The sequence below is a fragment of the Schizophyllum commune genome, assembly GCF_000143185.2.
Source record: "Schizophyllum commune H4-8 unplaced genomic scaffold SCHCOscaffold_2, whole genome shotgun sequence".
NCBI lineage: Eukaryota > Fungi > Basidiomycota > Agaricomycetes > Agaricales > Schizophyllaceae > Schizophyllum > Schizophyllum commune.
In genome coordinates, this window is record NW_026089539.1 from 3,064,555 (window position 1) to 3,090,273 (window position 25,719).

The following is a 25,719-nucleotide window of genomic DNA, read 5'->3' on the forward strand; positions in this document are numbered from 1 at the left end:
ATGTATGCTAATTCGCCAATCATTCGGCGTCGTGCAAGCAGCTTCGCCATCTACCTGACGCCATGGTGCTTCCACAGGTCAGCTGGGCTAACCAGTGAGAACCCATTGAAAGATTCCGACATCGTCGCGTCCCAGCTGCCTAAACTTGCTCTTGTCGTCGCCCATCAGGGGCTTGCCCATTCACTCTTGTGCTTGACCATCATGTTCGTCCTGTTCGTCCGTCAAGACCGCAGTCCCGTCGCCTCCGGTGAAGCGACCTTCAGGCATACTCCAACGCTTGGCTAGGTGATAGCAGTTCAGACTCTCCGTGCCTCGCGGGAAGCTCGTTGTTTACAAACGCGCGACTATGGTGGATCCTTACCCTTTCCTCTCGCCATGTCTCTTCCCGACGCCGTGCACTCCTTCGTGACCAATCCGGCGTACAGTGACTATCTTGCCATCCTCAAGGGCGCCCGGAACGGCTTCGTCTCTGGGGTCAAGATCAGGCTACCTCATGCCTTGGTCATATCGGCGCTATACGGACGAGGGAGGTGCGTACGATTGCCTCATACCAGGCCAATCGTCCAGAACTGACGTCTATCTGCAGCTGGCGGACCCGGGCGAAGTGGATCCTGGACGCGACGAGGCAACACGCCACCACTCTTGCGACATTCGCCACCCTGTACAAGTCCTTGCTGCTCCTCTTACGCAAGGTGCGCGGTGGCAAGCAAGGCAACCCGGATAGCCTTATCGCGGGGCTCATCGCGAGCTGGGCGGTATTCAAGGATCGGACGTCCGTAAATGAGCAGGTGCGTGGACTGGAGCACGGTGTGGCGGGGACTGGACTTACTAACATGACTGTATCGTAGATCGTACTTTACGTGCTGGCGCGCGCGGTGATGTCCTTCCTGCCTCGCGCTGGAGGAGACACCACATCCGCCACTCCTGGTATCGTCAAGGCGCAGCCGCCAAATCCGCGATATTACACCGTCCTGGCCACCATCGTTATGGGTGGCAGCATGTGGCTGTTCGAGAACCGCGGAGAGACCCTGCAGCGAGGCATGTTTAACCAGATGGTCTACATCTACCACGACTCCGACCGATGGAAGGATCTCAAGACCCTCCTCTGGCACAACACCTAGCGCAGGCGCTTCTGTACATTCCTAACCACCTTCCTGTATTTTCTAGTCTTGCTTCAACTGATCGATGCGACTGATGGCCTTGCGCGACTTGTACTGTGGCGCGTCAATTCCCAAAAGCAAGCCTTCAAAAATAGGACCGGGCCTACCGCAAGCATAGCAACAGCCCGACTCCAGGCCAGATCGCAGGCAGCACACCCGATACTCCCTTCCGAGTCCATCTCCCATGCGACATCGGTGTCTGTCAGGAACCCACCATCAGCGCGGCCAATCACCCTCGTTTGCAGCACGACGCACCAGCGTCAACAGACGCGGACAGCCGCTTTCGTCTGTTGTCCCACCGTTCGAGCGTCTGATCCTGGTGCGTCCCGCAGATGCCATACCCTGATACCATGCTGTGAGATCAGGCCCCTGGTCCTGCAGGCATCGGCACGGGCCGCTGACTGACGCACCGTGGGGGAAGATGTCCTCCGTCAGGACGAGATGGGTGAGCGCGCGCCGCCGTTGGTCCTGCAGAACCGCAAGCCGATGGACCGACCGCGCATCGGGCAGGGCAGCGATCTCGTCCGAACTGTACGACGCGATAGGGCGTAGAAATTGGCTCGCTTCCGCCGCGATGTCGTCTTCGCCAGCCCTTAGCGCTAGCGCATATACCCGTACCGCGTCCTCCGCGCAATGCGCGCGGAGATGTGGTCCGAGGGCCCTTTCCGTGTCGATGATGTACTTGTCAGCGAGGCCGTACATGAGCTGTAGCATCGGGAACGGGATTATCGTGTCCGGGTTGTAGAGCTTTTTCGGGAACTTGCTACTGTGTTGTGAGGCCTCCTCCTGCTCAAAGGACGTAGGAGGCGGTGGCGGGCCATTCAATAGACGCAACAGCAGCTCCAGATGTGCGCCACTTTCGTCTAGCTCAAGGACCGGGGGTGCCGCGGGGCCGCAGACGGTGAGCATGCCATCTGCGTGCGGGTCAGCATCACGAATTCAGTGGCTTGCGGACGCTCTTGACCGAAAACTTCGCTTTTCTGTAGGGCGGCACGCTTGACGGAGAGACGCGTATCGTCCTGAGTCGATCGCACGACAATCTCGCCTTCGGTAGACGTGTAAGAAGAGTTCGTGTCGCTCCCGACCATCGCGCGCGTGCAGGTAAGATAGTAAGAGAGATAGATGAGTAGGTACAGCAGAACGCTAATCTGCGAGTCCGCCTCTTCATATACGCATACGATCGACCTCCTGAGGGTGCTTGGTCGTACGTGGCCCGACGTGTAGCTAGTAGTAGTACGCGTAACGCGAGCGCCACGTAGCGAAAGAGAGCATGATAAGACACGACTCCATTGCAACGAAAACAACCTATGAGTGATATAGAACTCGAGAGACCGCACAGAAATGTCAGAGAAGGGATATGCATGCAACATAATGGACAGTAGAGCTGAAGCAAGACAGCGAGGGCAGAAAACGAAGCGCAAGGCCGTGGTATCATCAAATGAGGTAAATGGGGGAGGGAATCTATAACGCCAGTAAATCCCAGAAGAAATTCCCTACATGATAATACACTTCCTCTTCTCCTTTTCTTTCGGCTTGGTTGGACCACCGCCCGGTCCCGCCTCTATTTGTTTCGTCTGTCGTAATGCGCGGACGAGTGTCGTGAATAATCGCTCGACGTTCTGGGCGGTCTTTGCCGACGTCTCGATGAACTCGCAGCCAAACTGTCTGGCGAGCTGCGCTCCCTCCTCCTTTGACACTTCCCGCTCGTAGGTCTTGTCGCACTTGTTCCCCACGAGCATAAATATGGGGTCGCCTCGCTTCACGCGCCGCATCGATTGCCGGAAGACCTCCAGCCGGTCGAATGTGGAGCGGGATGCTATGGAGTACACAAGGATGAAACCTTGGCCCTCTCTGTGGGAGATGAGTGGGGGTATGGTTGGGGCGGCGTCGTGGTACGCACCGTACCCACTGATCGCGAAGCGTCGCGTACTCCTCTGGAATGGGGGTGAGTAAGCGTCGAGGTGCGGGTGCAAGCACGCACCCTGTCCGGCAGTGTCTATGACCTCCACGAAGCACATTTTATTGTCAACCACTAGCTGCTTGCGATACGCGTCCTCGATTGTGGGATCATAAGTCTGGAGGATGTCAGACGATGCGGGGCGCAGACCGGAAGCAGACGGACCTCTGTGGGGCGAAGAAGACGGGCGGCGGTCAGCGCGCCATGACGCCGTCTGAGGAGGAGGCCGCTTACCAACGAAGCAATTTAGCGTAAACTGGCGTGAGATCAGCGCGAGCAGACGACTCGGGAGCGGCGGACTGACCTGGACTGCGAGAGCGGTTTTGCCCACCCCACCATCGCCTAGTACTGCAACTCTCCAGTTGTCCATATCTGCGAGGGCGTGAGCGTCGTGAGTGCACGGGCGAGCTCGTCGCGGACCTCAGAAGGGGGAGAGCCGGTAATCGTAAACGAAAGACGTGTGGGAGAGAAGGAGGGGGCTGCGGTCGATGCGGTCGGTCGTAATAGCGTGCGTTGCGCCGCCGGGTTTGTCGTGCGGGTCGTGAATGGCGATGAGCAGACAGTCGAGTCGCGCGTCGGGTTTGCGGACGAGCGCAGCGGATGGATGAGGTGAGGGAGAAATGAAGGCACATGCAGCATGTGTTGCCTGCCCACTTTCCCACGCCGCTGCATGATTTTCTTTTATTCGTCCCGCCCCGCGCCACAGTCCCAGCAGTACCCTCCGCCGTATTTTCTACCTTTTCCCGCGCGAGCCCCTGGCCTGGACACCTCCTGCTCAATCGCGTACCACGCGCGGAGATCCATCTACATATCTCGACCATCTGCTCCCCCTCCCGGGCATCGCCGCAATCATCCCAGTAGCCTCCCCGTAGCGAGCTATTGTCACCGTCACTGTCCTACTCAATGCGCTCGAGTCACAATATACCCATATCTCCCCGCAGTGTCTATCACGGACCCGTCACGGCCCGCCTATCGCCCGCTCGCCCGAGCCAGCAATCTTCAGAGACAGAACCCGATATTTACGGGGTCAGCGCCCTCTGCTTTCTTCCATTTTTTCTCTGGCGGGCTCTAGGCACGATCGGTATTGCTTTCCCTCGCCAGACGTGGGCGCGCGGTGCGGCGGTGTGTACAGCCGGGAGCACCCCCACTTTCGTACCCCCGCCCTCTCGCGCGTGCGCCGTCCGGTGGCATCCGGACCCCGACTGCGCCCGCGTTCGAACACCGCGCAGGAGGCCGCCCGCCAAGCCCTGGCACTGCTGACGCGCCTGCCAGCTCCGTCAGCCTGCCAATGCCACCGCCCGCCCGATCCACTGTCGGCGCCTGCGCGCCCTCCCCCAGATCGGGCCGAAGTGAATGAGGAGCGTCACAATAGCGTCGCGCCGCTAGCGCGGTCGTGTGCCTCCCATTCAGTGCTGCAAACTCAAAGGTAGCTATATGTGGCAGGCGTGGTACTCCCTCGTCGGTGCCGCCGCCCTACGCACCGGGTTCGTGGCCACCTGCCGCTGCCGCCCGCCCTCGCCGCCGCGTTGGGTGCCGCTGCCGCACCGAGCCGCCGGAGTCGACTGCACGACCGGCCCGTCCCTCGGACTCCCCTCGGGCATCACTCAGCCCGGATACCCCCCACAGCTGCTGTCCACCCGCCCGCCAGCGTCCATCGCGCTTACGCAACGTCGACGGTCGGCTGACAGCACCCCCTCCAGCCCCTCTCGCACCCATCGATACGCGCACATGCGCGGCAACTCTATCGACGCGGTGCGCAGCAGCCTCTGTGAGACTGCCCTCGCGGCCTCTGTTGCGGGTGGGTGTATTTCGCATACAGTGCGTGGCGTCTATATCTCGGCATCGCTCCTCCCTTGGCCGCCTGCAGTCTATAAACCCACCCAAGCCGCGGTGGGTCCATTGAAGGGCACGGCGCGCTGGCGCTGACAGCTTATCCGAGCAGTACGCGTCCCGCGCACGTCTACAGTACCTGTGCCCTCATCCGCTACAGTATCTGTATCCTCATCGCCCACCGGTGACCTGCTACCCCGCGCCCAAGTCCTGTCCCCCATCTATCCGCTTCTGCTTTGTTCAAACCGCAAGCCACACATACATCTCGCCCCGGAAACACCAGCTGGGCAGCGGTGTTGCCTTTCCCGACTCCATCATTGCCTTCCTCGACTTCATCAACGCCGTACCGTTCATTGACTGCTGACGGAGGCTAGCCGTACCGACACCTATGACCACCTGAAAGGTACCGACCGCGTCTTTGGGCGTCCTCAGCCTTCCATCTCCGTTTAGCTGCTGTGTCCTTTCAGATTCCTTACTTGGTCTGTCCCGTTCATAAGCCTACTATGCATTCGCTCAGTGTTTACTTACGGCTACTTCCCGGCCGCTCTATTGTGTTTCCTCATACGGGGTCGTTGCAGCGCGCTTAACAGCCTACAACGGTGTATAACGCGCTGTCACGAACCTTTTCTCATCATAATTCTGACAGAGAGAAACTGAACAGCGTGACGCTACCCTCTTCAACTATCGAACCCGGCCGTTATCTTGGAGATAGCGACCCTCAAGTCCGAAGGCTTCTGCCCGATACTAGCCTACCGCGTTGCCTTGACGTTGCCCGCCTCGAGCACCTTCCAACGGTCTTCAGGGAACGACATCTTTCCCGACCTTCAGGGAAACCCGTCTTCTTTCACCCGCAAGGTTCCGCTGCACGCCGAAGAACACCTTCGTTTCCTACCACTCGTCGACCCAGGTCACAAAGCTATGTCGCAACGTCGCGCTGGTTGCCGAGCAGACATTGCTCGCGATCCTTCCTGTGTTCGTTGCTCGCACGCCTGCGACCTTTCCAGAAATCGACGAAGTTCGCTTCCGGTCGCCACTCGCCCACCTTCTCGTCCTTTCCTCGTCATTTCAATCTCTTCATCCCAAACCTTTCTCATTCCAGTCCTTTCTCTTCATTCTCGGTCTCTCGGCCTTGCAAGGACGTCAAGCTCACCCTACTACGAACGTCAACCTCCCACACGGACATGCCAATCTCTGTCAAACTACCGCTGTCAGCACAGCCCTCGCCAACGTCCCCGGTAGCGCTGCCGTCTGATACCATAGCGTATGCCACCCGTACGAATCTATCCAAAATGTACCGCTCACCCACGTCAACCGGCTCTACAAACCACGTCTTCCGACTGGCTGCCACTGCCACCGCTCGTAGTGATCACGTCGTGCTCGTATACACATCACAGTCGTCCACGTCAACCCGGCGTCTGCGCTACGTACGGCGCGGAGCGCGCACTCGCCGCCGGGAACACTCGTTGATGCAGCCCTTGTAACGCACGCTGATGAACTGGCACTCTGGCACGCAGCTCGCATTCATCGGGACTATATCTTTCCGCGCGCAGGTCAGCTGGCCGTTGTCTAAAGAGACGAGCGGCTGCATCGCGCGTAGGATGCGGTCTAGCGACGTCGGTATGTGCACTTACTAGTCTACTTATGACCATCAGGACGTTTGACTATGCCCCGTATGGCCGTCTTGCTAGGCCCCCATTGAACGCCCTACCATACCCGTTTCGGACGTCTGAGAAGCCCGCTTCATTCACCAAAAGACAATAAGGTCAGGGTGCTTCGCGTTGTCGGCCTATTACGCACAGGGACCTGCCAGCGAATTCAGCGAGCTTGAATGGTGCCCGGAACAAGCTCCTTCACTCCCAAGGGACTTGAATACATACATTGTTCCGAGTGTGAGCTCTGATCCTGTATGCGCATACCTCTTGATCCTGGGCTTCTACCTGACATTAACCGTATACAGATAGCGACTTCTGGCTGGTTTCTAGCTGTCTTCCCTCGTTCTTCTGCGCACTTCGTAATGTCCCCGTCCTCCCCTTTTCTCAGCTACTTATTTGTCCCCTTTACAGCTACTTTCTCTCGCCGATAATGACGATAGGGGGGAGGTCAACCGGTCACGGTTGGTTTTGGGTCACGGTTCTCCTACACGTAATCTCTCATCTCTCTGAACAGCCGCTCTTGTGGATTGTATACACGTTCCAGCAGTTTGGAAGCGACGTTACCCGCCCGCCCGCAAGACACGGTATCAGCCCTCGGCAGCGTCGGCTAACACGACGGGTGAATTTCCTACTACCAAAGCTTCGCTTCAACTGACTGGGCCTCCTTACCACGGTGGACCCTTTCTTCTCGACTGAGATATTTTCTAGAAAGCCAGCCTCGACCACGCGACTGTGAGCTCGTGATATCGCCTCCCTCCTTTTTTCCTGCCGTCGTCACACCCAGACCCCTTCCTCACATTGCGTCAGGCTGTGCCTCGCCGCTGCTCTCCGTCGTCCACGCGTGCCTCCTTCCTCTCCGTGTGCCCCCATCCTCGGCACGTCGTGCCTCGAGAGTTTCCCGAGTATATGTGTTTACGCGTACCCATCTGACCCCCACCGCGTACTGCTCAGGAACCCGTCCCATGCTTGGACTTCCGTCTCCCGACTGGACTGACCCCGGTTCTTCATCAGCGTACACACATCGAACGGAGACAACACAACATTCAGCGTACTCGCTTGGGATCAGACTCGCCGGCAGCCATCGATAGGTCGGGATAGGCATTCATGGACCCCGCGATGAATGGTGTACCAGGCCGCCACAGCTGTCCGTGGAAGGTGTGTTGAGTTGCACGGTCTGTTTTGCTCACCCATCGTAAGCATCGCGCCAGCGCGAGATCAGGCCATAGGACGGGCTTCTCACTGACGGCAGGATAGCCATCCTACTTGGACACAGCCTTCTTACGACCAGGACACAGCTGCTTATAAGGACCCAAGTCAAGGTCCGACCGCTCCTCACCGCCTTCCTTCCTCACCGACTGGTTGGCGCCCGGCGTCTCCAAAAGGCGCCTGCGGTTTGAGCAAATGTGGCTGTCGGCCTTTATATCTGCTGATCCTTGTTCCAGGAAAGAACACGACAGACACAGCTGTTCAGCCTCCGTCGGTCATCCCTACGCTCCCTTAGGGGTCTTCCCGCGATATAATTGCTCCCCTCTCGCGATACGATGGGCTTCCGACGTCCGCCCTACCTTCCGCCCTTATCCGATGCCTGTTCTCGTCAACAAGCAAAGGAGCTCTACATCCGGGCGCTCCCTTGTCTCGAACTCTTTGGGGAGAGTTCACACGCTATCTAGGGCTACTTCGAATGGCACCGAAGGCAGCCTTCGTTCGCTTGGGCAACCTTTAAGTTTTCGGAACCGAAAACGAACATGGTCGACCCCGTGATCGTGGGATGTTGATGTTCGACTTCACGGTAACTTCAACTTGTGCTCGAAATCTGCGATTGTTCTTGGGCCTTTCCCCTCGTCCTCAATTCCTCGTTATCGCCTCCTTGCTGGCATGATGTCCATCATCGCCAACTGCACCTTTGCCACCTCACGTCATACGCCAGTCTCATAATCGTGATAGTCAACGCGGGCGCCGGCGAGCAACTCTCGGCTGCCACGCCCCCAACTGCAACTTCCATTCCGCACTATCTGTCGCCGGTCGGTATCGACGCGCTCGCAGTCGCCTCGTTGCCCTCAAGCGCAGGGCTCAATCGTCGTCGGCGCATCGGCCTCACTGTTGTTGAGGGCATTTTCATCAGGCGTCGAGGGCATTATTGGGCATTATCATCAATGGTCCAACGCATCGTCATCCACCTCGAAAGTAAGGATCGACACCCTGTCTAGCGCCTCATGCATCATTTCACAGAACATCCGCGACAACGTCGGTCTCAGCGAGCTCGAACCGCCCCCTCTCGCTAGGTTATAGAGTACGATTTCCTCGCCCCCTGCGCGCGCAAGGAGGCAGGACAGTGCTCTGCGCCTGACGTCGTCGACGAGCTCGAGATGAACTCCAAACCTTGCGTATGCTGCTCCCGGCCGAGGCGACTTCTTCGCTAGCGTCCGTCGAGATGAACCTCTCCCCAAAGCTCGCAGGCCTACTGGCTTTCGTCACCTCGCTGTAATGCCCAGCCCGAGCTGCCTATCAGGCTGTATTGTTAGGCGTTACCGCGCCGGTCGGCGATAGGTATGGGATCTCCTGCGTCAGCTACGGAATATATGCGTCAAACATGGGGATCTACGCGCCAAGTACGGAATATGTGCGTCAAGTTGGGGTATCTTGGGGTAGGATTAGCGCATACGGAGCGCATACAACCCCGCACCTTGCGCACTTTGCATACAGCCATTCACCGGCATCTCACCTCACCTCGCATGAGGAACTTGCGAACATTGGGGCGGAGGGGCTGCGGGGCTCCTTACCTGCTCTTCGGCGGCGTGTTTCGTGGCGACCAGCTCGCGGTTAGCACCTCGCTGGGCTGCGCTCACCGTCCTCGAAGTTGCTGGACTCGTCCTGGCTACGCTCGTCGCTCTCGCTCTGCGCGCCGGAAGGTTTTTGCTGTCGCTCGCACCAAAAGATATTTCGTTTCGTCCCAGAACTGTATTCTATCTAATACAACAGTTCAAACCCATGAAGCCGGTCCATACAATAAAGCATTCGATGATTCTGAAGTGCGAGGGGTGCGAGATCGGGTGAGGGTTCGAGCTCGAGTGTGAGCCAGTAGAGGGGGATGGTATACGTATGGGCCCGGCCAATGTCACCAGGGGATAAGGGCAAGAATAACGTACGCTGCCTATAACGTATGCCCGCCATGGCTGCGAATAAGTAGGATAGTCATAAAAATTCGTGCGCGACATGGTATGGGGGTGGTCGTGTGCCCGCGAGCGAGCAGAGCGACGCACAGTGCATTATGGCAAGCCAGGCGGGTCGGCGGGACGCCCGCGAGGTGCGCGTAGTCCCGAGGGGCCGCGGCACCTGGGCGGGTGCGCGAATGGGGGGATAGGAGTGCTGGTGCGGGTATGGGCGACAGCGGGTAACGAGTCACGGAGAGGGAATGGAGCCTTTCGTGGACGGGCGTCCACGTCCGCGCGATGTTATACGTCCGTTTTTGGGTGCGAGCTCGGTGTGGTGGGTGGTGGTGGTAGACTTCTCTTCCTCTGCTTTCCCTCTTCATGTCCTAGCGCGGCGCGACTCGCTCACTCCTGCCGGTTGAATTCGGCTTGGGTGAGGTCGAGCGTGAACTGGTTGCGCTGGTTCTTCGGCGGCTGAATGAGCTTTACGCTCGGCTTCTTGACCGCGGTCGAGATGGATGGGAATGGCCGCAATGGACGCGACGTGCCGAACGAGCTGTTGCGTTTCGGCGTCGGGCGACCAGAGGGGAGCGCGCCCTGTGACGGCGGGGCGGCGAGGGGAGAGGACACGAGCGGGCGGGAGATGGTCATGGTGGCTGAGGGCGCGTTAGCTGAGTGAGCAGCAGGACCAGGCCGACCGCGACCTACCCATTGTATTGTACGGACTGCGCGGAGACGAAAGGCGGGGAAGTTGGCGGGGGCGGGGGGTCGAGACGGCGGTGACGGAGAGGAATGAGCGACCGTTTATAAACGATTGGGGGAGGTTGAGCAACTTGGCTTTGGGGAAGTTACTGCTGGGGTTCGGCAACTCGGCGCGCGCCCGATCCAAGGGGCGGCAAGTCCCGGGTCGGTCATTACGCGCCACTCATGACGCGCGGGACACCGACCGGGCGCGACGTTGTTCGTCCGGGCGAGGCTGAAGGCATGCAGCCTTCCGTAGGCGCCCGCCACTCTACTCATCAATTCCATAGAATACCGAACTTGAGTCTGTCGGCTGACCGCAGGGAACCGCTCGACTCTCGTGGCAGCTTTCCTGCTGACCCCATTGTCTCACAATCACGTTGCGCATGGTTGATGTTCGGAATTGCTGCTCTGCTTGACCGTGCGGTCTTGGTCTGAGAGGACTTTCATTTGTCTGCACTTGCGCTACGGTGTACACGATAGGCATGGATGAGGTAGACATGATGGTGATCGGCATGTTCAACATTGGGAGCATCAGCGTCTGCATGGCTCAGTTGGTTAGAGCGCCGGTCTCATACTTACGTATGAACTTGACGTCGTCGAGTGTAATCCGGAGATCGCCAGTTCGATCCTGGCTGCGGACACTGCCAATTCACCAGATTTTTTGTGCGCCCTGTCCATCTAGAAGCCCCTTCACTTCAGAACTCCTCACTGCGTCCTGGACAGTAGGTACCGTCGAATCGGACGATCTGACTGTTAGTTATACTTTCTTTATTCTTTTCAGTTACAAGGACATTCGGAACGTTTGATAAGTACATGAACGATAAGCACCTTACGTTTGGGTGCGCAAGGGAGGCAGCATGGTGTACATGGAGGGTGCATGCCTGAGGTAGTCCGATGGCAATTAGTGATTCGATAGATAATGAATCGATGAGCGCGAACGAAGCGCGCTGGAGGGCGTCAGCAGCACGGAAGCAGCAGCGAAGACTGACGATGGGCAGCGGGCGTCGGGCGACACGACGGGGGTGCGGCGGGCTGGCTAGCGCTGTGCAGCGGGCCGCTCTAGTGTTACAGATGATGCAACGAGGCATGCGTGATGCGAGGGATTGATGCAGGCTGAGGCAGGGCGCTGCGCCACCGCCGAGGGTGGGTGGCGCGCGCACGAGCGAGCGAGCAAGCGGGGTGCGGTGGGGGCCGACGGAGTGGGTGACCAACACGGGGGAACAAGGAGACCTGCCGGGGCGCGGCATACCGCGGAGGGCTACTGGACGTCGGTGAGCAGGTTGCGCTCGAGGATGTACTTCCCCTCTTTGTACTTCTGCGACGCTTCGAAGGCCCGTTCCTGGATGGATGTAGGGGCGGAGGTCAGTAAGGGCTCGGGCATAGGCTGCAGGAGAACGCACATATTTCCAGCCGAGTACCTGATTGCACTTGACGCAGTAGATGTCGCGCACGGTGTGCGTCCCGGTCGTCATCGCGCGGTCGCAAGATTCGCCCTCCTTGACGTTTACGCTAAGCGACAAGTCAGCCGAGCCCCCAGATCGACAAGCAAAAGCCCACTCACACAACATCAAAGAGGTACGCACGCCCATGTTGGCCGTTGAACGCCTGCGCCGGGGATCGTCAGCACGGCCCTATGGCGACGGTGGCGCGGGATCGGACTCACCCTGGAGCGCATAGCATGGATAGTGGCGAGATGCGTCTTACATGTCGAGCAGCCATAGATGCGCTCTCCAGCAAGGTAGCGGCGATATCGCATGCCCATCGTGGCGCAGATACGTGCTACGGGCAGGGGATGGAATGAAGCGGAAGGGCGAGAGCAGACGCAGGCGGGGGCCTTTATATGGCCGTCCGATGTGGTTCGCGGCCGGCCGGCAATTTCCAATTTCCGCGCTCGGGCTCTTGCCTCCTGCCATCACAGCGGCACTTTCAGCCGCCAGCCAGCTGCGCTCGTCCCTCTCTCGATATTGTCGCGGGAAAGAGCCTGCCTCTCGCACGATGGCCTTGGCGCGCGAAATTGCTGTCTAGCTAGCGGACTGCGCATTTGTGCGCCGCTCTATCGCCACTGAATGTGGCACGTCGAGTGGTCTGTCGCCGCTGAATGTGGCCAGACGGCCCTCTGTGTGATACGGCGGCGCTCGATGTGGCCCGGCGCGTGCTACACCTTACACGGTACTACGAACAGACAAATAGTGGCTATCGTAACTGATCCTCAAAGCCAGAATCGCCAAATAGCGTGCCGATCTATGCAACATCTGTCGTCATATCGGAGGTAGCGCGCGAGGCGAGACTCAAGAGTGCAAAGTTTACTAGACTACATGAGCGAGTGGTAAGTGCGCACGACGTGTAAGGGCGTGTTCCCCGCAGGGCGTCCGCTTAACGCTGAGCTTGGTGGCATAGAGCGCGGCAATACTATGGATGTCAGACTGCTACGTTGGTGTGAGCACGCACATCTGACTGTCATGAAGACAACGCACCCAGGTAAACGATGACCACGAGACCCCGAACTCGACATGCTCGAAGTTTCCTCGCCGGCGGAGAGACGGAGGAGAACAAGGCACATGGCATCCTCCTTGCGAAGACGCAGCGTATTGTTTGCGGAATACTTGTAATCAGAAGTACCCGTCGAACGCGCCGTACTCAACCCCGCCCTCCGAATCGCTCTTGTCATCCCAGTCCGAGTCCGAGCCATACTCGCGCGACTCGTATAGAAGCATCTCGCTGAGGGTCCTAGCTGTAACGGACATATTGTGAGCAATCTCGACATACCATAACACAAAAGGGGGGTGTAGATGCGTAACGATGAGAAAAGAGGCAAACTCACGTTCTCCCACCACAATGGGCGGTCCAGCTAGCTCAAACGAATCATGCACGCCATACAGCTCGACCCTCTCCATCAGCTCCGGCAGCAGCTCCTCCCAAATCCTTTCCGACTTGAGCGGCGTCTCGATCCAGAACTGCCGCAGCGGTGGCTCCTCCCTCACGAACGCCGGTATAAGGTGCGTCAGGACGTGCTGCTCGTAAAAGTCCGGGCTCGCGAACTTGAGGACCTGCAGGTGCGATAGCCGGCCGGAGCGCCGCAGCCTGCAGAGCGTCTCGAGGAGCGCGCGCCCGCGGTGGCGGTCCGCGACCTCGATGACCTGCCAGTCGTCGCCGAGGCGGAGCTGGAGGTATTGTAGACGCGGGGTGTAGGCGAGGAGGGCCTCCAGGTCGGCTGTTGAGGGGTGCGGGGAGGAGGTCAGGAGCTCCAGGTGCGTCACGCTGCATTGCGAGCGCTCGAAGAAGTTGAGGAGGGACTTGAGCTCCTTGCCTTTGAAGGGAGAGAAGGTGAAGTGCGTGATGGAGGGCGCGGTGAGGGCGTTGAGGAAGGGGGCGGCGTTGTTCAAATCTCCGACCTCGATAGCGAGGTGGGTGCCGTGGAAGACGCAGGTTTTCGTCGTGGCTGGCGGCGTTAGGTACCATCCGCTCCTCTTTGGATTGTCGCGAAGTGCGAATTTTTGCAGGGAGGTGCATTGGTTGAGGGTGTCCACACAGAGTTCGGCGGCGATGTGAGGGTTGACAGAGAGCTCGGTGAGCTGCTGCCAGGGAAGGGAGAAGGGCAGCTTTGTGATGGCTTTACCCATGCGATTGTATAATCCCAGCGAACGTAGCGCCGGGGCATTCCCGAATAAGCATGGGTTATCGGAGGCATTCGCGTCGTCCCACCAGCTTCTCTGTTGCCCTTGTTCGAAACTGTAATATGGCATGGACGAGCCGGTGTTGGGGAGTGACAGATTCAGCTTCTCGAGCTGGGGGAGTGGTAGACGCGTGCCGATGTGCTCGATGACGTGCCATGAGGGATAGGACAGGTCCAGCTCTTGCCAACGTGTGGAGTGTGTGCGAAGGGAGGCGAGGGCCTCTGGGCAAGGGGGTGCATTGGTGCGGTCGAGAATGTTGCACATGCGCAAGCGAAGGTGCGCGTACGGCAGTCTGGCCACACCACCGTCGACACCGACGTATTTTCGAGGCATTGCCTGGTTCGCCAGGTCGAACTCGATCAGCGGTTGCATCTTGGGCGTGCGAGTAGCGACATCGCGCCACCAGGAACAGACGTATGGTGGTGCAAAGTAGGTGGGACGCAGGAACGTCGGGAAGGGTGGATGACCACTGAACTTGAGAGTGGTTGGGAAGGGGAAAATGTGGAGGAATATCTCGGAGAGCAGTTCGTCTGGGAGGCGCCGAATGGGCGAGAGCAGATACGACGAACGGCGCTCAATGTCGCGTTCGGCTTTCTCGCGCATGGATTGCAGATCCGCAAGGCGTTGCTGGGCTTTGATTTCCTCCGCCTGAATTTGTTTGACATAGTCCTTGAGCATGCGCGTCTCGTCTTCGAGCGTAGCGCTTTCGCTAGGCGAAGGATGGTTGCCGGCGCGGAGGGAGGGCAACCATGCGTGGTCGTCAAACTGCAGCGGCCTGACGGTCGTCTGCCCGCACTGGGTGCAGTTGCTGATGCAGCCCGTGGTGGGGGACATGGTCGCGGAGGCAGAGTGAGACCGTCGATCAGGACGGACGGACGGTGACGACACGAGTCCGGAGATCGGGCCGGGGCCGGCGCGTTCTTTGTCTGTGTGTGGCACGGACGTTGGCTGTGTGATCGCGTGGCCGGGCGCCTTGTTCGCCATTTGTTTTCTCGAACCCGACGAGCCGGTAATCGCGCCCTCCCAGTGAGCACGACCGCGCACGGACACCGCCCCCGCATTCGATGAGCCATCTGAAGCGCAAGGCAGACGGCCCGCTCCTCCCCCTGCGCGCCCCGAAGCAGCCCAGAACCGCCTTCCTCGGCTACGACGGCGCCAACGCGGGGCCCTCCAACCTCATGGGTGTCCTCTCCAAGTGGATGGCGTCCGTCGGCGAGATCATGGAGTCGGGGCTGAACGCCGTCCGAGGTGCGCGAGCGGCACGCGCAGGGCGCGTCATCACATACTAACCTGCTTCGCGACAGACCTGTCTCTCCTGCCCCCCGAGGAATCACAGCCTGTTCGGCAGGCAAATGGCGACGCGCGCGTGCCACAGGCGAATGGGCATGCGACGCGCCCCTCCGCTCCCGGCCCCTCGCGCCAAGCGGCACCAACACGTCCTGTACAAATACCCCCGCCTCCCTGCGCGCCGCCTAAATCCCTCAGGCCGCTTCCTGCCTCTTCCTCCCAACGCGACGCCGCCCGCATGCCACCACCACCCGTCCCAAACGGTCTCCGGCCCTCTACCTCTCTGCCATCTTCTTCCTCTGGCTCATCCTCTACCTCCTCGAGCCTCAGCAGCAACCCAGCCCCTGCGGACGTGCGCATTGCGAAAGCGCTCGAGGAGAGGAGGAGAAGGAATGAGCTGGAGAAGCAGGGTGTTGCACGCTTGTATGAGGATAGACCACACATATATGCGAAACAAGTAATTGTATCCATTCCCGCATTGCGCCCTAAAAACTGACCCCGCGCCTTAGCACAAGCAGCGCGTAAGGGAGGCCACACAACTCGATTTTGAGAAGACGAGGAAAGAGATCTTCGACATCAAGCGGAGGTCCGGTGCGTGAAGTTGCAGTTCTTGAAGCGAATAGCAGGTCTGATCGGCAGATAGGGTACAGCTCAAGCGAAGAGGAGTTCAAGAAATACCTTGACTATAAGGAAGCAGTCAATCGCATATACAATCGTGACCTGCTTGCGCGTACGTGGCACCAGCGTACCACTTGATCTCGGTGTTTACCCATTTCTCAGCTTCACCCTCGGTACCCAATCTCAGAGCTTACTACGCCAAGGACGAGGCAAGAAGACGCTCAGATACATTCTCTGTATGTGGCTTCTCGTGCCACATATGCGTAACCAACTTATTCCTCCTGCAGGAAGACTTCCTCCGCCGCGAACTCCAACGTGCCCGTGCGGCCCTCGCCGAGTGCGTATGCCCCTTCCTTCCCTTTCCCCTCACTAACTCCCACCCAGACCCAAACCCATCCCCTTCACCCCCTCCTACGAACAACAAGAGCGCTGGAAGCGCGAGCGCGACGAGCGCATCAACGCCCGCCTCCGCCCCAAGCGCCCGCCCCTCCCCGCCGCGCTCCCGCCCGAGGACGAGGCGCTCGTCGACCAGCTGCTCCGCAAGCGCGGCGTCGTCGCCAAGTTCGCCAGGGAGCAGGTCAGCGACACGGATCTCTCGCGCCTGCGCCCGGGGCAGTGGCTGAACGACGAGGTGATCAACTTTTATGGGGCGATGATCTTGGGGAGGGCGGAGGCGGCGAGTAAGGGGAAGGAGAAGGAGAATGAGAGAAGGGAGGGGAAGGGGAAGCGGCCGTTGGATATTCATTATTTCAACTCGTTCTTTTGGAGCAAGTTGGTGAATGAGGGGTATGAGAAGGGGCGGTTGGCGAGGTGGACGAAGAAGGTCAGCAATTCGGGTTCGCTACTGCATATCTGGCTGACGATGTCTCTAGATCGACATCTTCTCCAAAGATGCTATCATCTTGCCCGTCAACCACTCGAATACGCATTGGACGAGCGCGGCGATCAACTTCAGGAAAAAGCGCATCGAGTACTACGATTCGCTGGGGTCGAAGAGTCCGATGGTATATAGGGTATGCTGACTATGCTCGCAAGTGCAGTATCGTCAAGGCTAACGCTTGTATCCCAGCACCTCCGCGCCTACCTAGACGCCGAGTCGCGGAATAAGAAGAAAAAGCCATTCGACTTTACCGGGTGGGAGGACTACTTTGATGAGGTGCGTCTCATCTCCCAATATTGACCTCCCTTCCTTACCTTCCTCGCGCCTTTCCCTCTCCTCGCATCCTCGTTTGCATGCAACTCAACCTAACCCCCACCCCAGAACGCCCCCCAACAAGAGAATGCGTTTGACTGCGGCGTGTTCTCATGCCAGTTCATGGAGGCCATCTCGCGCGGCGAAGAGACGTTCAACTTCGAGCAGAAGAACATGCCGTACTTGCGCCGGCGGATGGTGTGGGAGATTGGGAATGGGAGGTTTAAGGATGATCATTGAGGGGGGTGGTTCAGGTTAGCCTGGGGGGCGGGATGTTCTCGCTCAGCCTTCCTGGTGCTTGTAACGCGAGAGGTCAAATGCTTGATCTCTCGGTCGTGTTCTTGTCTCGATATCCTTTACTACTTGACGTCTTGGCCTTGCCAGTAATCCACACACGCACGCGAGTTCGGGGCAGGGCACACTGGGTACGGAGGCGCACGAAAGACCATGTATTACCGGCGAAACCACCATACGATGATGAAGAACCAGAACACGATGATGAGGAAGACAATGTACCACAGCCAGCGGCAGCCCTGGCGCTCTGCCATGTTGTTCATGCGCCGGAAGGTACCTGAGAGGATGCCGGAGGTCTCTGCGAAGGCGTCGTTCTGCAAGAACAGTGATTAGACAGGACTCAGGGAGGAGGTATCGCGCGGCGCACCATTTCGCTGAGCTGTATGGTAGACTCCTTGACTTCCTTTCCTATGCCTACTGTGATCTGGAAGGAAAAAGCCAAAGTCAGAATAGGCAAGTAACGCTGCAAACCACCATACGCACATTCTTCAGCATCTGCACCTTCGCGCTCAGACCCTCCAAGTGTTCGTCATTCTGCCCCTCCAGGTCGTCTGCGTAGCGATATCCCGCGGGACTGTGGTCACTACCGAAAGGTGAAGAACGACCGGATGCCGGTGGGGTCACGCCGAGCAGGGCAGACCGGTCGCGTAGTGTGGGTGCCGCGCGCACACTGTGGACACCTTGTCTTAGTCACAGGCCTGTCTTTATGATGACGCTCTACTCACCGTTGTGTCATGGCTTTGGGTATGGGGAGGGGAAAGGCAGCGACCGGCGCTCAACGTGAAGTTCAAGACATGCAATGCACTCTGACGTGTTCGCGGACGGGAGGGACGATCGCGTGGCTGTGCTGCCTGTCAATGACATGCCGGTCTCCGTTGGGCAAGCTCCAAGTTGAACTTCACGACCTCGCTACCATTGTACCAAAGTCTCCCGCGCACTCAGTCCAGCTGGGTCCTGTTCTATTTACTACGTACGAAAGGAATAAGGATACATTCTCGAAAATAGCCATGCGACTCGCGGTCGAGGACGAAAGATGGTTGGCTTGCGAGTCCACACGCTTCAAAAGGAATGTTATGTACACCTGGATCTACAGATGCCGCGAAACGAACGGGTACCGGGTCCTCCGAGTCTCTGGGTTCCTCTCCACAAAACGGAATGCGGCTGGCCCCTGCCTGTCATTCAGATCAACAGCGCAAATATATGGTATAGGTAAGATAGATACGCGGGGCGGTAGCCTTAGGTGCGGTGGTGGTGCTGGCGCGAGAGCTAGTAATACGACGTGGGCGCGGGCGCGATTCTCGAGTCCGTAGGTGCGGTGCGATAGGGAGGACAGTATAATCAGTACAAGTTTGCGAGTGTGGATGGGGCGTGTGCGTGGCGGGGGTCGTGCAGTCATTTAGTCGATGCTCATGCGGTTCGGGTTTAGGCTTGCTGCCCGCCCGTGGCTCTTGGACACGCCACGGACATGGTACGTGTTGTTTCGACGGGCTACTGTAAGAGGCGTCAGCGTAGCTTCGCGAGACGTCGGACATTTGGACTTACATGCGTCCTTCAACCCCCGACCGAAGTTCTGCATAACCACAATGGACATGGCAAAGGTGAACACGAGCAATATGATCGCACCCCCGGCTGCATATTCATGTCAGCAAAAGTCAGGGATGCACATGGAAACAACGAACAGAAGATGACTAGTGACTTCCAGATGTTCGCAAACTGGTCATCCATGTACATGAAGACCTTCGTGAGCTGCGCAACGTGAGTACTTCGATTCCGGTGACGAGCTTGGCAACGTACCTTATACACGAAGTACACCATCGCTCCCACGCAGCCGGACATGAAAGTAGCCATCATCCACTTGTTCTCGTGTCGTGCTGCCAAGTGCCCCTCCACCAAGAGCAGGACCGACAGTGGCAAGGCCGCGCAAGTCACATAGTACTCCCAGTCGTCCTTTGACAGCACTAGCCAGATGAACTGCACCGAGAAGCCCGCCCAGAAGAACACGTCGAACTTGACCAGGCACTCGTAAATCTGGAAGTTCGCGTACATCTTCTTGATTCGCCGGTCCGCGCCCAGGAACTTGTACACCTTCCAGCCAAATTCGTGATAGATCTTCCATCCCAGCAAGATGTACGCGAGCTCGGCAACGGCGACGACAATGGGGATAATGGTCGTGAGGACGCTCACGGAAACATTGATGAGGCCGTCGCTGTCGTCGCTGCTGAGGATGGTTTGTCGAATTTCGGCGATTTGGATAACGGAGTAGATGAGGAGGGCAAGGTTGAAACCACTGATGAACTGTTAGGGAGACTCTATGTGGCGGTGGTGGGAACGCACGTGAGGAAGAGGAATTGCAGCGTATTCCGCGCATACACAGCGTCGATAGCCATTGCGAACTGGAAGACGCTGGTGCATGTCAGTAGATAATTTGCTGGACGTATAGGTGAGGACGCACTGTGCCATGGCGAATATGCTGAGGTACACCGGCATCTTCTTCGAGGCAGCGCTTGATGAGTAGGTGAGGTCCAGCCGAGTATACAGCTCGCCCTCTATCACCAAGTCGACTATCGTCTCGAGGAGTACAGTGAGCAAGTACAGTCGACACGCCAACGATTCTGGGATAAGCTACGCGACTGATGAGCGAGGTCCGCATATGAGCCCACACGACAACGCACCTTCCGCCAGAACGGCTGCGTATCCTTCATGCCCGTTGTTATTGGCGGATACGCGCCTATCGTCGAGTGGTCGTGCGTGTCGTCCGACATCGCCTTGGTGCCCTCGGCGATCGTGACTTTCTGCCCCAGCGGGAACGATGGCCCTCTCCGATGGTCGGGGCCCCGCGACTCCATGGCGGGTGCGGTGACGGCGAAGGTTTGGTGGTTGGCGTTGGCGGCATATGGCCTGGAGTACTCGTCAATGAGGTCGTCGAAGCCGACCTTGACGTCGTCCTGCGAGTGCGACGAGTAGTTGATGTGATGGGTGTTCGGGTAGGCGTCGTAGCCGTAGGGCGCGGACATTGTTGGCGCTGATTCCGACCAGGAGTCGGCCTGCGAGGGAGGGCTAAATGATCGTGGGGCGCAAGAGCGAGCAGGGAAAGGAGCGGAGAGGCAGGCGGGACTGGGTCAATGGAGTTCAGGAAAAGCGGGGAGGACTTCATTTACCGGTTTCAGCGGCTTCCGAATTCGTCAACGTAGTGATGCGCCCACACGCCTTCGTCGGTGTCCGAGGTATGCGCTCGACTGCTTGCGAGGTCTCAGAAATAAGCGGAAGAACGGCAGGAAAGTGCGAAGGGAGAAGGGACGTAAAGACCGGTGGGGGAGAGCGTCAACGCGTGCGCTATCGCCACCCAACTCGAACTTTGATCTGGACTGCTGCGGCGGCTCTTTCCACGCGCTTTCGGCGTCGTCACCATGGACAGTTGCATTTGGCTGATCATCGTCTACAGAGGCTATGTCTACTATCCCATGTCCATCCACCAAGGCGGCGCGCGCGCGGCCTGATAATTCGCCCGCCGTGCCACTCCCATGCCACCACCATCCGGGGCTAGAGGAAGCCCGCCTTACAGCAGACGAAGCTTCCCCGTGACCTGGTTGACGAGTCGTGCGGGCCCTGCGGTACCAGGATCAGTCGAGCCTCGGGAGATGAGACGAGGAAGCGTACCGATGATGCCCAGCACGGTCCTCGACCCGGCGGCGATTTGTGTCCGGCCTCTACCAAGTGCATTAGCTAACCCCACGCCAAGCAGGTCAGAAATATCCTCACGCATCCTGGATGGAGCGCGCGCATAGGTTCAGGCTCTGCGCCTGCGCCTGCAGAGTCAACAGCTCCTCCTCGTCCGAGCAACGCAAGGCAATCTTTGTTTGTCTGCGGCCGTTAGCAGGAGTAGCGAGCTGGCGAGCTCTACTTACCCTGCGCGTTCCCATTGCCTTAGAAGCTGTGATGCAAAGTTGGTGGCCATTAGCTAACGCTTCTAATGCACGCACCAATGGGTTGGCCGAAGCCAAAGTCTTGTAGCAAGCTAGCGTCGCATGTCTGCCACGGCCATGATCACTCCGTTCTCTGCTACAGGTAGGAGCAACACGTACGAACACCTATCACGGGTCTCCGTCAGTAGAGCCTTGCGAACTTCGATGGAAGGCCAACGTACTGAGCCGCAATTTTGCCGGAGCTCATTCCGAGGTCCTGGCGCACCACAAGCACCTGAGAAAGCGATGCATGAGGGCATGGGAGGCAGTTCATTGCGCGAGGAAATATACCATTTTGCACTGATCACCGGGGTCAACCTTTACAGAGGCGAGGTCCCCATCAGCGAATTCCTCGTCGCTGTCACTGTCGCTCTCATCTTCACTGGTGGGCTCTTTCCGTGGATTTTGGCAAGGTGCCTCCGCCGCGACGCGAGCGAGTTGTCGACGTGCGCTTTCAGCACCAACCCAGTAGCCCGCAGAAAGTGAGGCGGCGGCCAGCGCCACACAAGTACCTATTGTTGCGAGAGCTATGCAAGATAAATAACCCAAGTTCTTGAATGGAGGGAAGAGACTCACATGGGGTAGAGGAGATAGCCATAGTCCAATACACGTCGTGGTAGTCGACAGACAAATGTCGCCGCCATCGTTGGCGGTCACCGGATGCACGGTCCGATCGCCGAGTTCGAGCCGAAGTAAGCGCCCTTTCGACGTTGACCGTCATTGTCAACACTCTCTAAGGCGCCGTGATCATGTCCAAGTCCGAGAACGACGAGCTGCTCAACTCCCTGGTATGTCCTCGCAGTCACACACAGAATCACCATACCCAATGGAACAGAGCTCGCGCATATTCTCCTTGCTGGTCGATGATCTCGTCATGGACGCCGCCCTCCAGGCTCACCGCGACGCCGCGAAGAGCAGGGCGGTGTGCGTGAATTGTGGTACCTGGTACGTCGCATTCCCCTCTACATCGTGCACCTCATCTAACGCCCCTCTAGCTGTAGCGCCGGTGAACTACATTTGCTTCCGTGCACGATCATGCCCCCGCTGACCATGACGTTCCCCCACCCCTGCTAGTACGCACGCCTGGGCAGTCTGGATCGGCCTCCCCATGCAAGGCGTCCATGCTCTCGCGCTCAGGGACCCCCTCCATGTCTGACAGCCGAGGGGGAAACGGCACGCTGGGCAAGGAAGGTGTGCTATACCTGGAGTGCGTGAACTGCCAGCGACAGGTGTGTTTGTATGTTGTGTGTATCATGGACTCGCTAACATATGAGATTAGATCGCCTCGAGTAGGTATGCGCCGCATCTCAGCTCGTGTATGGGCCTCAGCTCGTCGAGGCGGGCAGCGGTCCGCGGGTCCGCGAAAGCGAAGTAAGTGGCACATGTACTTCACGCGTCGCGCGCCACTCATGCAGGTTCAGGCAATCGGCAGAGCGGGAACGCTCGCTCTCGCCAGGGTCAGACGCTGCTGCATTGTCGGAGGACAGCCAGCCGCTGAAGAACAAAGCAAAGTCGAAGAGCAAGAAGAAAGGCAAGTGCGGATCTCATTTATGACGGCTTGCCTCTAATTCCTATCTACAGATGAAGCCGAGTTCAGCCTAAAGCGCAAGCGTGTAAGTCGCACTTTGCTTCTATACATACCCATGCTCACAAGTCTCATCAGCCGACCTCACCCCAACCATCCCCCAAGAAGCCCAAACCAAAGCCCGCTGCATCTTCTGCAACCAACTCTCCCCGCTTCAAGAACCCTACTATCCCCCCACCGGTGAGCCGCCCCGCTTCTTCTGCGCGCCTAGGCCCTCACTCACGCCGCCCTTCCACTCAACCCGTCCCCTTCGCTTCCCCCGCCCAGCAATCCCACGCTTTTAAGAAATCACAATCCAAAGTCCCGTCCAAGCTCCGCGAGTCGTCCACCGTGTCCTTCGAGCGATCGTCGTCGCCCGAGACCTCCTTGGGCTCGTTCAGGAGCCCGCCAATGGCACATCAGACGGTCGGCGGGACGTGGGGTGCGGCGGTGAATGGGGGTAAGGGGCCGGGGAATGCGGGTAAGCTGGCAGGGAACGGGGGTAGGGTCGCGGCGAACGGTAGTAAGATGGCGGCGAGTGGGAAGTTGGCTCCGGGGACGAAGGCGGGAGCTGCGGGGGGCAGGCCAGCGGGCTCAGGACCGCCAAAGGCGGCGGGGACGGGGCCGCCGAAGAGGATGAATGCGACGCAGGTGAGGCAGCAGGTGCCGGTGCCGGTGCCAGTACCCATGCCCGCGCCCGCGCCTAAACCGCACTTCGCATTTGGTGAGTCATTGCTACCATCTGAGAAGGTCAATGTATGTGTGGCTCATGGTGATTTCCCGCAGATGAGGACGAAGGGGACGAGACGGGCTCGTCGACAGACTCGAGCAGCAGTTCGTGATAGTGCCACTGGGTGCACACGATGCTGCTCAGTCGAGCATCTTGGACGACCCGTCACTCCTTTGTGGAAGGACATCGGACAATCTAGTACGGAGATCTTCACCAGGTCATCGAGGACTGGACTATTGAACAAAGCTATCCGCTATCTATTCATCGCATCTCTGTACTGTTCTGTATTATATCTATTCGAAGCATTGTTCTCGCGCATCTCACCTTGACGGCAAGTTGCGGACTCTGGTTGGCACTGAGCTGTACTCAAGGTGTCGTTCCGACGAGGGCATGGAATAGCAGCATAGTGGCAAGAGGATTGGCCAAGCTGATGATACAAGGGGGAAAGACATAACAAGCTACAAGTACATGTGAAGTTCCGTGAAGTCCACTGTGAAGGGGGCGTCCTCCCAGCTTGGCCAAGAGCCCGACGCGTTGACTAGCAGACTACGCTGTCGGCGAAGAGCCTGGTTCGGCGTCGTAACGTCCAAGCTTTGCGTTACCAGTGGTCAGGATGCTGGTCGTCGGAAAGCCAGCAATATTGACCAAGGACCGAGACGGTCCTAGGGGAGCCTTTCCCGCCCTCTGACCAGAGGCAACACCGACCCTGCCCTTGGTGGCGGGTGAATGGGCGTGACTAGTGAAGGAGTTCTCCCGAGGAGGCCTGCGCGGCGCTGCGTGACAGGGTCAGCAGGGGAAGCTGTTAGAGAGAAGTCACTCACTCCTTGGCGTCTTGCGCACGCTGTCCAGGGATGCGTCTGAGGACTTGTACTCAGGCGGAGGACCTTCCTCGACCATTGTAGTGATCTGGACCTGGGCGTCTCGGCTCTCCCTTTGAAGACGCTTGCGAGTGGGCTCACAGGTTGGCCCTTCTCTAGACGCTCCCGAAAGAGCATCCGACGCACCGTCCTCTTCTTTGGCCGCGGGATGACAGGTAGACAAGTGTCGCTCCCAGTCTGTCTTCGAGTAGTGCGCCTCCATGGGAACGTCTTTCTCGCAGAGTGTGCAGTAGGCGAGATGTGCGCTCACAACGAACGCGGTTGGGTCCTTCTCGAGGTCGGCCTTGAGCGAGGCTTCGTGCGCCGCCTGGGCATCAATTGCATCCTTGGTCTGATCGTCGAGGTCAGCCTGCGGCAGAAGCTTCAGGATAGCCAGAGCACAGCTGCAGGCCGTGGAAGAGCGGTCGACGGCGGGAAGACCGAGAGCAGTCAGGCGGTCCTTGAAGTTGGTGGACGGCATGCTGAGAATGGCGTTGCGAAGCGGAAGGGGAAAACAGAGGGACAGAAAAGCAGAGACTAGCGAGATTATATGTGGCAGGCACTGAAAGACGTCGCTTATTACAGTTACATTTCACCAACATACAGACCATTGTAGGACATTACTGGTGTTTGTGAAAGGGTGGGGAACCTCTGAATGTCACTGCTGGTCCGTGTCCTGGCCATGCGAATGGCTGACAGAGCCACTCAACGTGTGCTTTGAGGATGGAGGTCAATGCATGAGCGCGCAGGTCATGCACCGTAGCTTTTAGGGTGGCAGGTGGGCGTCAGATCAAAGGAAGACCGGCAAACGCCGACGGACGTCCGAGGGGAAGTCACGACTCCGGCGTTTGCCGAAGCACCTTTGTGCACAACGGCCATGGGCACCCTCCGAGGTCGCTCTGCTCTCGTATAACGATGCTCATGTATAGATCTTCAGCAGCAAACATAGACGCGTTGCTGGCGGCGCCATCGATAACGACACATCGCGCCCTTCAGGCAACCTGGCATTGGCAAGCAGCCCGGATTCGAAGCGCGTGACTTACGGCCGG

General features: G+C 58.5%; 16 protein-coding genes and 1 non-coding gene across 17 annotated transcripts; 7 read left to right on the plus strand and 10 right to left on the minus strand.

The window, feature by feature from the left end:
- Positions 1 to 38: 38 nt before the first annotated feature.
- On the plus strand, positions 39 to 1,491 carry SCHCODRAFT_02612640 (peroxisomal membrane protein 4). Its single transcript, XM_003038427.3, has 4 exons — positions 39 to 530; positions 587 to 788; positions 849 to 1,214; positions 1,268 to 1,491. The coding sequence occupies exons 1-3, from the start codon at positions 376 to 378 to the stop codon at positions 1,119 to 1,121; spliced, it is 630 nt and encodes a 209-aa protein (XP_003038473.1). The 5' UTR covers positions 39 to 375; the 3' UTR covers positions 1,122 to 1,214; positions 1,268 to 1,491.
- SCHCODRAFT_02488972 (uncharacterized protein) lies at positions 1,164 to 2,248 on the minus strand (the record flags this gene model as incomplete). Its single annotated transcript, XM_003037079.1, has 5 exons — positions 1,164 to 1,214; positions 1,268 to 1,359; positions 1,416 to 1,502; positions 1,571 to 2,074; positions 2,125 to 2,248. The coding sequence occupies 5 exons, from the start codon at positions 2,246 to 2,248 to the stop codon at positions 1,164 to 1,166; spliced, it is 858 nt and encodes a 285-aa protein (XP_003037125.1).
- On the minus strand, positions 2,197 to 3,986 carry SCHCODRAFT_02612648 (ras protein). The gene is made up of 6 exons (XM_050344546.1): positions 3,538 to 3,986; positions 3,422 to 3,489; positions 3,352 to 3,373; positions 3,142 to 3,237; positions 3,061 to 3,094; positions 2,197 to 3,011 (listed from the first exon to the last, which is right to left on the minus strand). Exons 2-6 carry the CDS (start codon positions 3,485 to 3,487, stop codon positions 2,654 to 2,656), a joined length of 576 nt encoding a protein of 191 aa, XP_050202413.1. The 5' UTR covers positions 3,488 to 3,489; positions 3,538 to 3,986; the 3' UTR covers positions 2,197 to 2,653.
- A 543-nt stretch (positions 3,987 to 4,529) lies between these two features.
- Positions 4,530 to 5,523, plus strand: SCHCODRAFT_02612653 (uncharacterized protein). The gene has a single exon (XM_050344547.1). The coding sequence runs from the start codon at positions 4,552 to 4,554 to the stop codon at positions 5,041 to 5,043; it is 492 nt and encodes a 163-aa protein (XP_050202414.1). The 5' UTR covers positions 4,530 to 4,551; the 3' UTR covers positions 5,044 to 5,523.
- Positions 5,524 to 8,732: 3,209 nt separating this feature from the next.
- SCHCODRAFT_02169639 (uncharacterized protein) lies at positions 8,733 to 9,712 on the plus strand. Its single transcript, XM_050341967.1, has 2 exons — positions 8,733 to 8,783; positions 8,829 to 9,712. Exon 2 carries the CDS (start codon positions 9,149 to 9,151, stop codon positions 9,671 to 9,673), a length of 525 nt encoding a protein of 174 aa, XP_050202415.1. The 5' UTR covers positions 8,733 to 8,783; positions 8,829 to 9,148; the 3' UTR covers positions 9,674 to 9,712.
- A 441-nt stretch (positions 9,713 to 10,153) lies between these two features.
- SCHCODRAFT_02487290 (uncharacterized protein) lies at positions 10,154 to 10,399 on the minus strand (the record flags this gene model as incomplete). The annotated part of the gene is made up of 1 exon (XM_050342872.1): positions 10,154 to 10,399. One exon carries the CDS (start codon positions 10,397 to 10,399, stop codon positions 10,154 to 10,156), a length of 246 nt encoding a protein of 81 aa, XP_050202416.1.
- Positions 10,400 to 11,028: 629 nt separating this feature from the next.
- Positions 11,029 to 11,133, plus strand: SCHCODRAFT_t31. Its single transcript has one exon. It is a non-coding gene; the product is annotated as a tRNA-Met (tRNA).
- A 17-nt stretch (positions 11,134 to 11,150) lies between these two features.
- Positions 11,151 to 12,379, minus strand: SCHCODRAFT_02612659 (uncharacterized protein). The gene is made up of 4 exons (XM_003037076.2): positions 12,156 to 12,379; positions 12,054 to 12,097; positions 11,893 to 12,001; positions 11,151 to 11,831 (listed from the first exon to the last, which is right to left on the minus strand). Exons 1-4 carry the CDS (start codon positions 12,252 to 12,254, stop codon positions 11,751 to 11,753), a joined length of 333 nt encoding a protein of 110 aa, XP_003037122.1. The 5' UTR covers positions 12,255 to 12,379; the 3' UTR covers positions 11,151 to 11,750.
- Positions 12,380 to 13,101: 722 nt separating this feature from the next.
- On the minus strand, positions 13,102 to 15,000 carry SCHCODRAFT_02697147 (uncharacterized protein; the record flags this gene model as incomplete). Its single annotated transcript, XM_003037075.1, has 2 exons — positions 13,102 to 13,223; positions 13,314 to 15,000. 2 exons carry the CDS (start codon positions 14,998 to 15,000, stop codon positions 13,102 to 13,104), a joined length of 1,809 nt encoding a protein of 602 aa, XP_003037121.1.
- Positions 15,001 to 15,041: 41 nt separating this feature from the next.
- SCHCODRAFT_02169920 (uncharacterized protein) lies at positions 15,042 to 16,122 on the plus strand. The gene is made up of 3 exons (XM_050341969.1): positions 15,042 to 15,414; positions 15,471 to 16,044; positions 16,097 to 16,122. Exons 1-2 carry the CDS (start codon positions 15,231 to 15,233, stop codon positions 15,947 to 15,949), a joined length of 663 nt encoding a protein of 220 aa, XP_050202417.1. The 5' UTR covers positions 15,042 to 15,230; the 3' UTR covers positions 15,950 to 16,044; positions 16,097 to 16,122.
- A 445-nt stretch (positions 16,123 to 16,567) lies between these two features.
- Positions 16,568 to 17,503, plus strand: SCHCODRAFT_048500 (cysteine proteinase; the record flags this gene model as incomplete). Its single annotated transcript, XM_003038426.1, has 4 exons — positions 16,568 to 16,894; positions 16,944 to 17,084; positions 17,141 to 17,227; positions 17,333 to 17,503. Coding segments are annotated over 4 exons (726 nt in total), but the record flags the coding sequence as incomplete, so codon positions are not given.
- A 212-nt stretch (positions 17,504 to 17,715) lies between these two features.
- Positions 17,716 to 18,293, minus strand: SCHCODRAFT_02697149 (uncharacterized protein; the record flags this gene model as incomplete). Its single annotated transcript, XM_003037074.2, has 4 exons — positions 17,716 to 17,871; positions 17,925 to 17,981; positions 18,041 to 18,227; positions 18,283 to 18,293. 4 exons carry the CDS (start codon positions 18,291 to 18,293, stop codon positions 17,716 to 17,718), a joined length of 411 nt encoding a protein of 136 aa, XP_003037120.2.
- Positions 18,294 to 18,474: 181 nt separating this feature from the next.
- Positions 18,475 to 20,879, minus strand: SCHCODRAFT_02612672 (uncharacterized protein). Its single transcript, XM_003037073.2, has 8 exons — positions 20,716 to 20,879; positions 20,230 to 20,614; positions 20,010 to 20,179; positions 19,892 to 19,960; positions 19,352 to 19,844; positions 19,237 to 19,303; positions 19,100 to 19,186; positions 18,475 to 19,048 (listed from the first exon to the last, which is right to left on the minus strand). Exons 2-8 carry the CDS (start codon positions 20,569 to 20,571, stop codon positions 18,954 to 18,956), a joined length of 1,323 nt encoding a protein of 440 aa, XP_003037119.1. The 5' UTR covers positions 20,572 to 20,614; positions 20,716 to 20,879; the 3' UTR covers positions 18,475 to 18,953.
- SCHCODRAFT_02486553 (uncharacterized protein) lies at positions 18,517 to 18,953 on the minus strand (the record flags this gene model as incomplete). Its single annotated transcript, XM_050342858.1, has 2 exons — positions 18,517 to 18,729; positions 18,780 to 18,953. The coding sequence occupies 2 exons, from the start codon at positions 18,951 to 18,953 to the stop codon at positions 18,517 to 18,519; spliced, it is 387 nt and encodes a 128-aa protein (XP_050202418.1).
- A 53-nt stretch (positions 20,880 to 20,932) lies between the features above and the next one.
- SCHCODRAFT_02612676 (PTH2-domain-containing protein) lies at positions 20,933 to 22,142 on the minus strand. The gene is given in 9 exon segments (XM_050344548.1): positions 20,933 to 21,163; positions 21,215 to 21,264; positions 21,317 to 21,418; positions 21,463 to 21,488; positions 21,538 to 21,586; positions 21,677 to 21,680; positions 21,700 to 21,754; positions 21,811 to 22,046; positions 22,096 to 22,142. The coding sequence occupies 9 exon segments, from the start codon at positions 22,115 to 22,117 to the stop codon at positions 21,114 to 21,116; spliced, it is 594 nt and encodes a 197-aa protein (XP_050202419.1). The 5' UTR covers positions 22,118 to 22,142; the 3' UTR covers positions 20,933 to 21,113.
- Positions 22,138 to 24,166, plus strand: SCHCODRAFT_02169790 (uncharacterized protein). Its single transcript, XM_050341968.1, has 9 exons — positions 22,138 to 22,307; positions 22,355 to 22,464; positions 22,515 to 22,525; positions 22,594 to 22,748; positions 22,799 to 22,890; positions 22,941 to 23,050; positions 23,101 to 23,132; positions 23,183 to 23,807; positions 23,870 to 24,166. Exons 1-9 carry the CDS (start codon positions 22,269 to 22,271, stop codon positions 23,923 to 23,925), a joined length of 1,230 nt encoding a protein of 409 aa, XP_050202420.1. The 5' UTR covers positions 22,138 to 22,268; the 3' UTR covers positions 23,926 to 24,166.
- On the minus strand, positions 24,086 to 25,459 carry SCHCODRAFT_02530680 (uncharacterized protein). The gene is made up of 2 exons (XM_003037071.2): positions 24,635 to 25,459; positions 24,086 to 24,586 (listed from the first exon to the last, which is right to left on the minus strand). Exons 1-2 carry the CDS (start codon positions 25,149 to 25,151, stop codon positions 24,360 to 24,362), a joined length of 744 nt encoding a protein of 247 aa, XP_003037117.1. The 5' UTR covers positions 25,152 to 25,459; the 3' UTR covers positions 24,086 to 24,359.
- Between the last annotated feature and the right edge of the window lie 260 nt (positions 25,460 to 25,719).

Excerpts from the sequence above, each read along its gene's own strand:
- SCHCODRAFT_02612640 (XM_003038427.3), top strand. The coding sequence starts at position 376 with ATGTCTCTTCCCGACGCCGTGCACTCCTTCGTGACCAATCCGGCGTAC. Across the intron at positions 531-586 it reads GCGCTATACGGACGAGGGAG|CTGGCGGACCCGGGCGAAGT; the intron begins GTGCGTACGATT and ends GTCTATCTGCAG. Across the intron at positions 789-848 it reads GGACGTCCGTAAATGAGCAG|ATCGTACTTTACGTGCTGGC; the intron begins GTGCGTGGACTG and ends ACTGTATCGTAG.
- SCHCODRAFT_02612648 (XM_050344546.1), bottom strand. The coding sequence starts at position 3,487 with ATGGACAACTGGAGAGTTGCAGTACTAGGCGATGGTGGGGTGGGCAAA. Across the intron at positions 3,374-3,421 it reads AAACCGCTCTCGCAGTCCAG|TTTACGCTAAATTGCTTCGT; the intron begins GTCAGTCCGCCG and ends ATCTCACGCCAG. Across the intron at positions 3,095-3,141 it reads CATAGACACTGCCGGACAGG|AGGAGTACGCGACGCTTCGC; the intron begins GTGCGTGCTTGC and ends CCCCCATTCCAG.
- SCHCODRAFT_02612653 (XM_050344547.1), top strand. The coding sequence starts at position 4,552 with ATGTGGCAGGCGTGGTACTCCCTCGTCGGTGCCGCCGCCCTACGCACC.
- SCHCODRAFT_02169639 (XM_050341967.1), top strand. The coding sequence starts at position 9,149 with ATGGGATCTCCTGCGTCAGCTACGGAATATATGCGTCAAACATGGGGA.
- SCHCODRAFT_02612659 (XM_003037076.2), bottom strand. The coding sequence starts at position 12,254 with ATGGGCATGCGATATCGCCGCTACCTTGCTGGAGAGCGCATCTATGGC. Across the intron at positions 12,098-12,155 it reads TCCATGCTATGCGCTCCAGG|GCGTTCAACGGCCAACATGG; the intron begins GTGAGTCCGATC and ends TCCCCGGCGCAG. Across the intron at positions 11,832-11,892 it reads AGGTACTCGGCTGGAAATAT|GAACGGGCCTTCGAAGCGTC; the intron begins GTGCGTTCTCCT and ends ACATCCATCCAG.
- SCHCODRAFT_02169920 (XM_050341969.1), top strand. The coding sequence starts at position 15,231 with ATGAGCCATCTGAAGCGCAAGGCAGACGGCCCGCTCCTCCCCCTGCGC. Across the intron at positions 15,415-15,470 it reads GGGGCTGAACGCCGTCCGAG|ACCTGTCTCTCCTGCCCCCC; the intron begins GTGCGCGAGCGG and ends GCTTCGCGACAG.
- SCHCODRAFT_02612672 (XM_003037073.2), bottom strand. The coding sequence starts at position 20,571 with ATGTCCGCGCCCTACGGCTACGACGCCTACCCGAACACCCATCACATC. Across the intron at positions 19,304-19,351 it reads TGGTGTACTTCGTGTATAAG|CTCACGAAGGTCTTCATGTA; the intron begins GTACGTTGCCAA and ends CACGTTGCGCAG. Across the intron at positions 19,187-19,236 it reads GAAGTCACTAGTCATCTTCT|CCGGGGGTGCGATCATATTG; the intron begins GTTCGTTGTTTC and ends ATGAATATGCAG.
- SCHCODRAFT_02612676 (XM_050344548.1), bottom strand. The coding sequence starts at position 22,117 with ATGGCTATCTCCTCTACCCCAT. Across the intron at positions 21,489-21,537 it reads TGGCTTCGGCCAACCCATTG|CTTCTAAGGCAATGGGAACG; the intron begins GTGCGTGCATTA and ends TTTGCATCACAG. Across the intron at positions 21,419-21,462 it reads AGGCAATGGGAACGCGCAGG|ACAAACAAAGATTGCCTTGC; the intron begins GTAAGTAGAGCT and ends TAACGGCCGCAG.
- SCHCODRAFT_02169790 (XM_050341968.1), top strand. The coding sequence starts at position 22,269 with ATGTCCAAGTCCGAGAACGACGAGCTGCTCAACTCCCTG. Across the intron at positions 22,308-22,354 it reads ACGAGCTGCTCAACTCCCTG|AGCTCGCGCATATTCTCCTT; the intron begins GTATGTCCTCGC and ends CCAATGGAACAG. Across the intron at positions 22,749-22,798 it reads GCGTGAACTGCCAGCGACAG|ATCGCCTCGAGTAGGTATGC; the intron begins GTGTGTTTGTAT and ends ATATGAGATTAG.
- SCHCODRAFT_02530680 (XM_003037071.2), bottom strand. The coding sequence starts at position 25,151 with ATGCCGTCCACCAACTTCAAGGACCGCCTGACTGCTCTCGGTCTTCCC. Across the intron at positions 24,587-24,634 it reads CGTGCGCAAGACGCCAAGGA|CGCCGCGCAGGCCTCCTCGG; the intron begins GTGAGTGACTTC and ends CCTGTCACGCAG.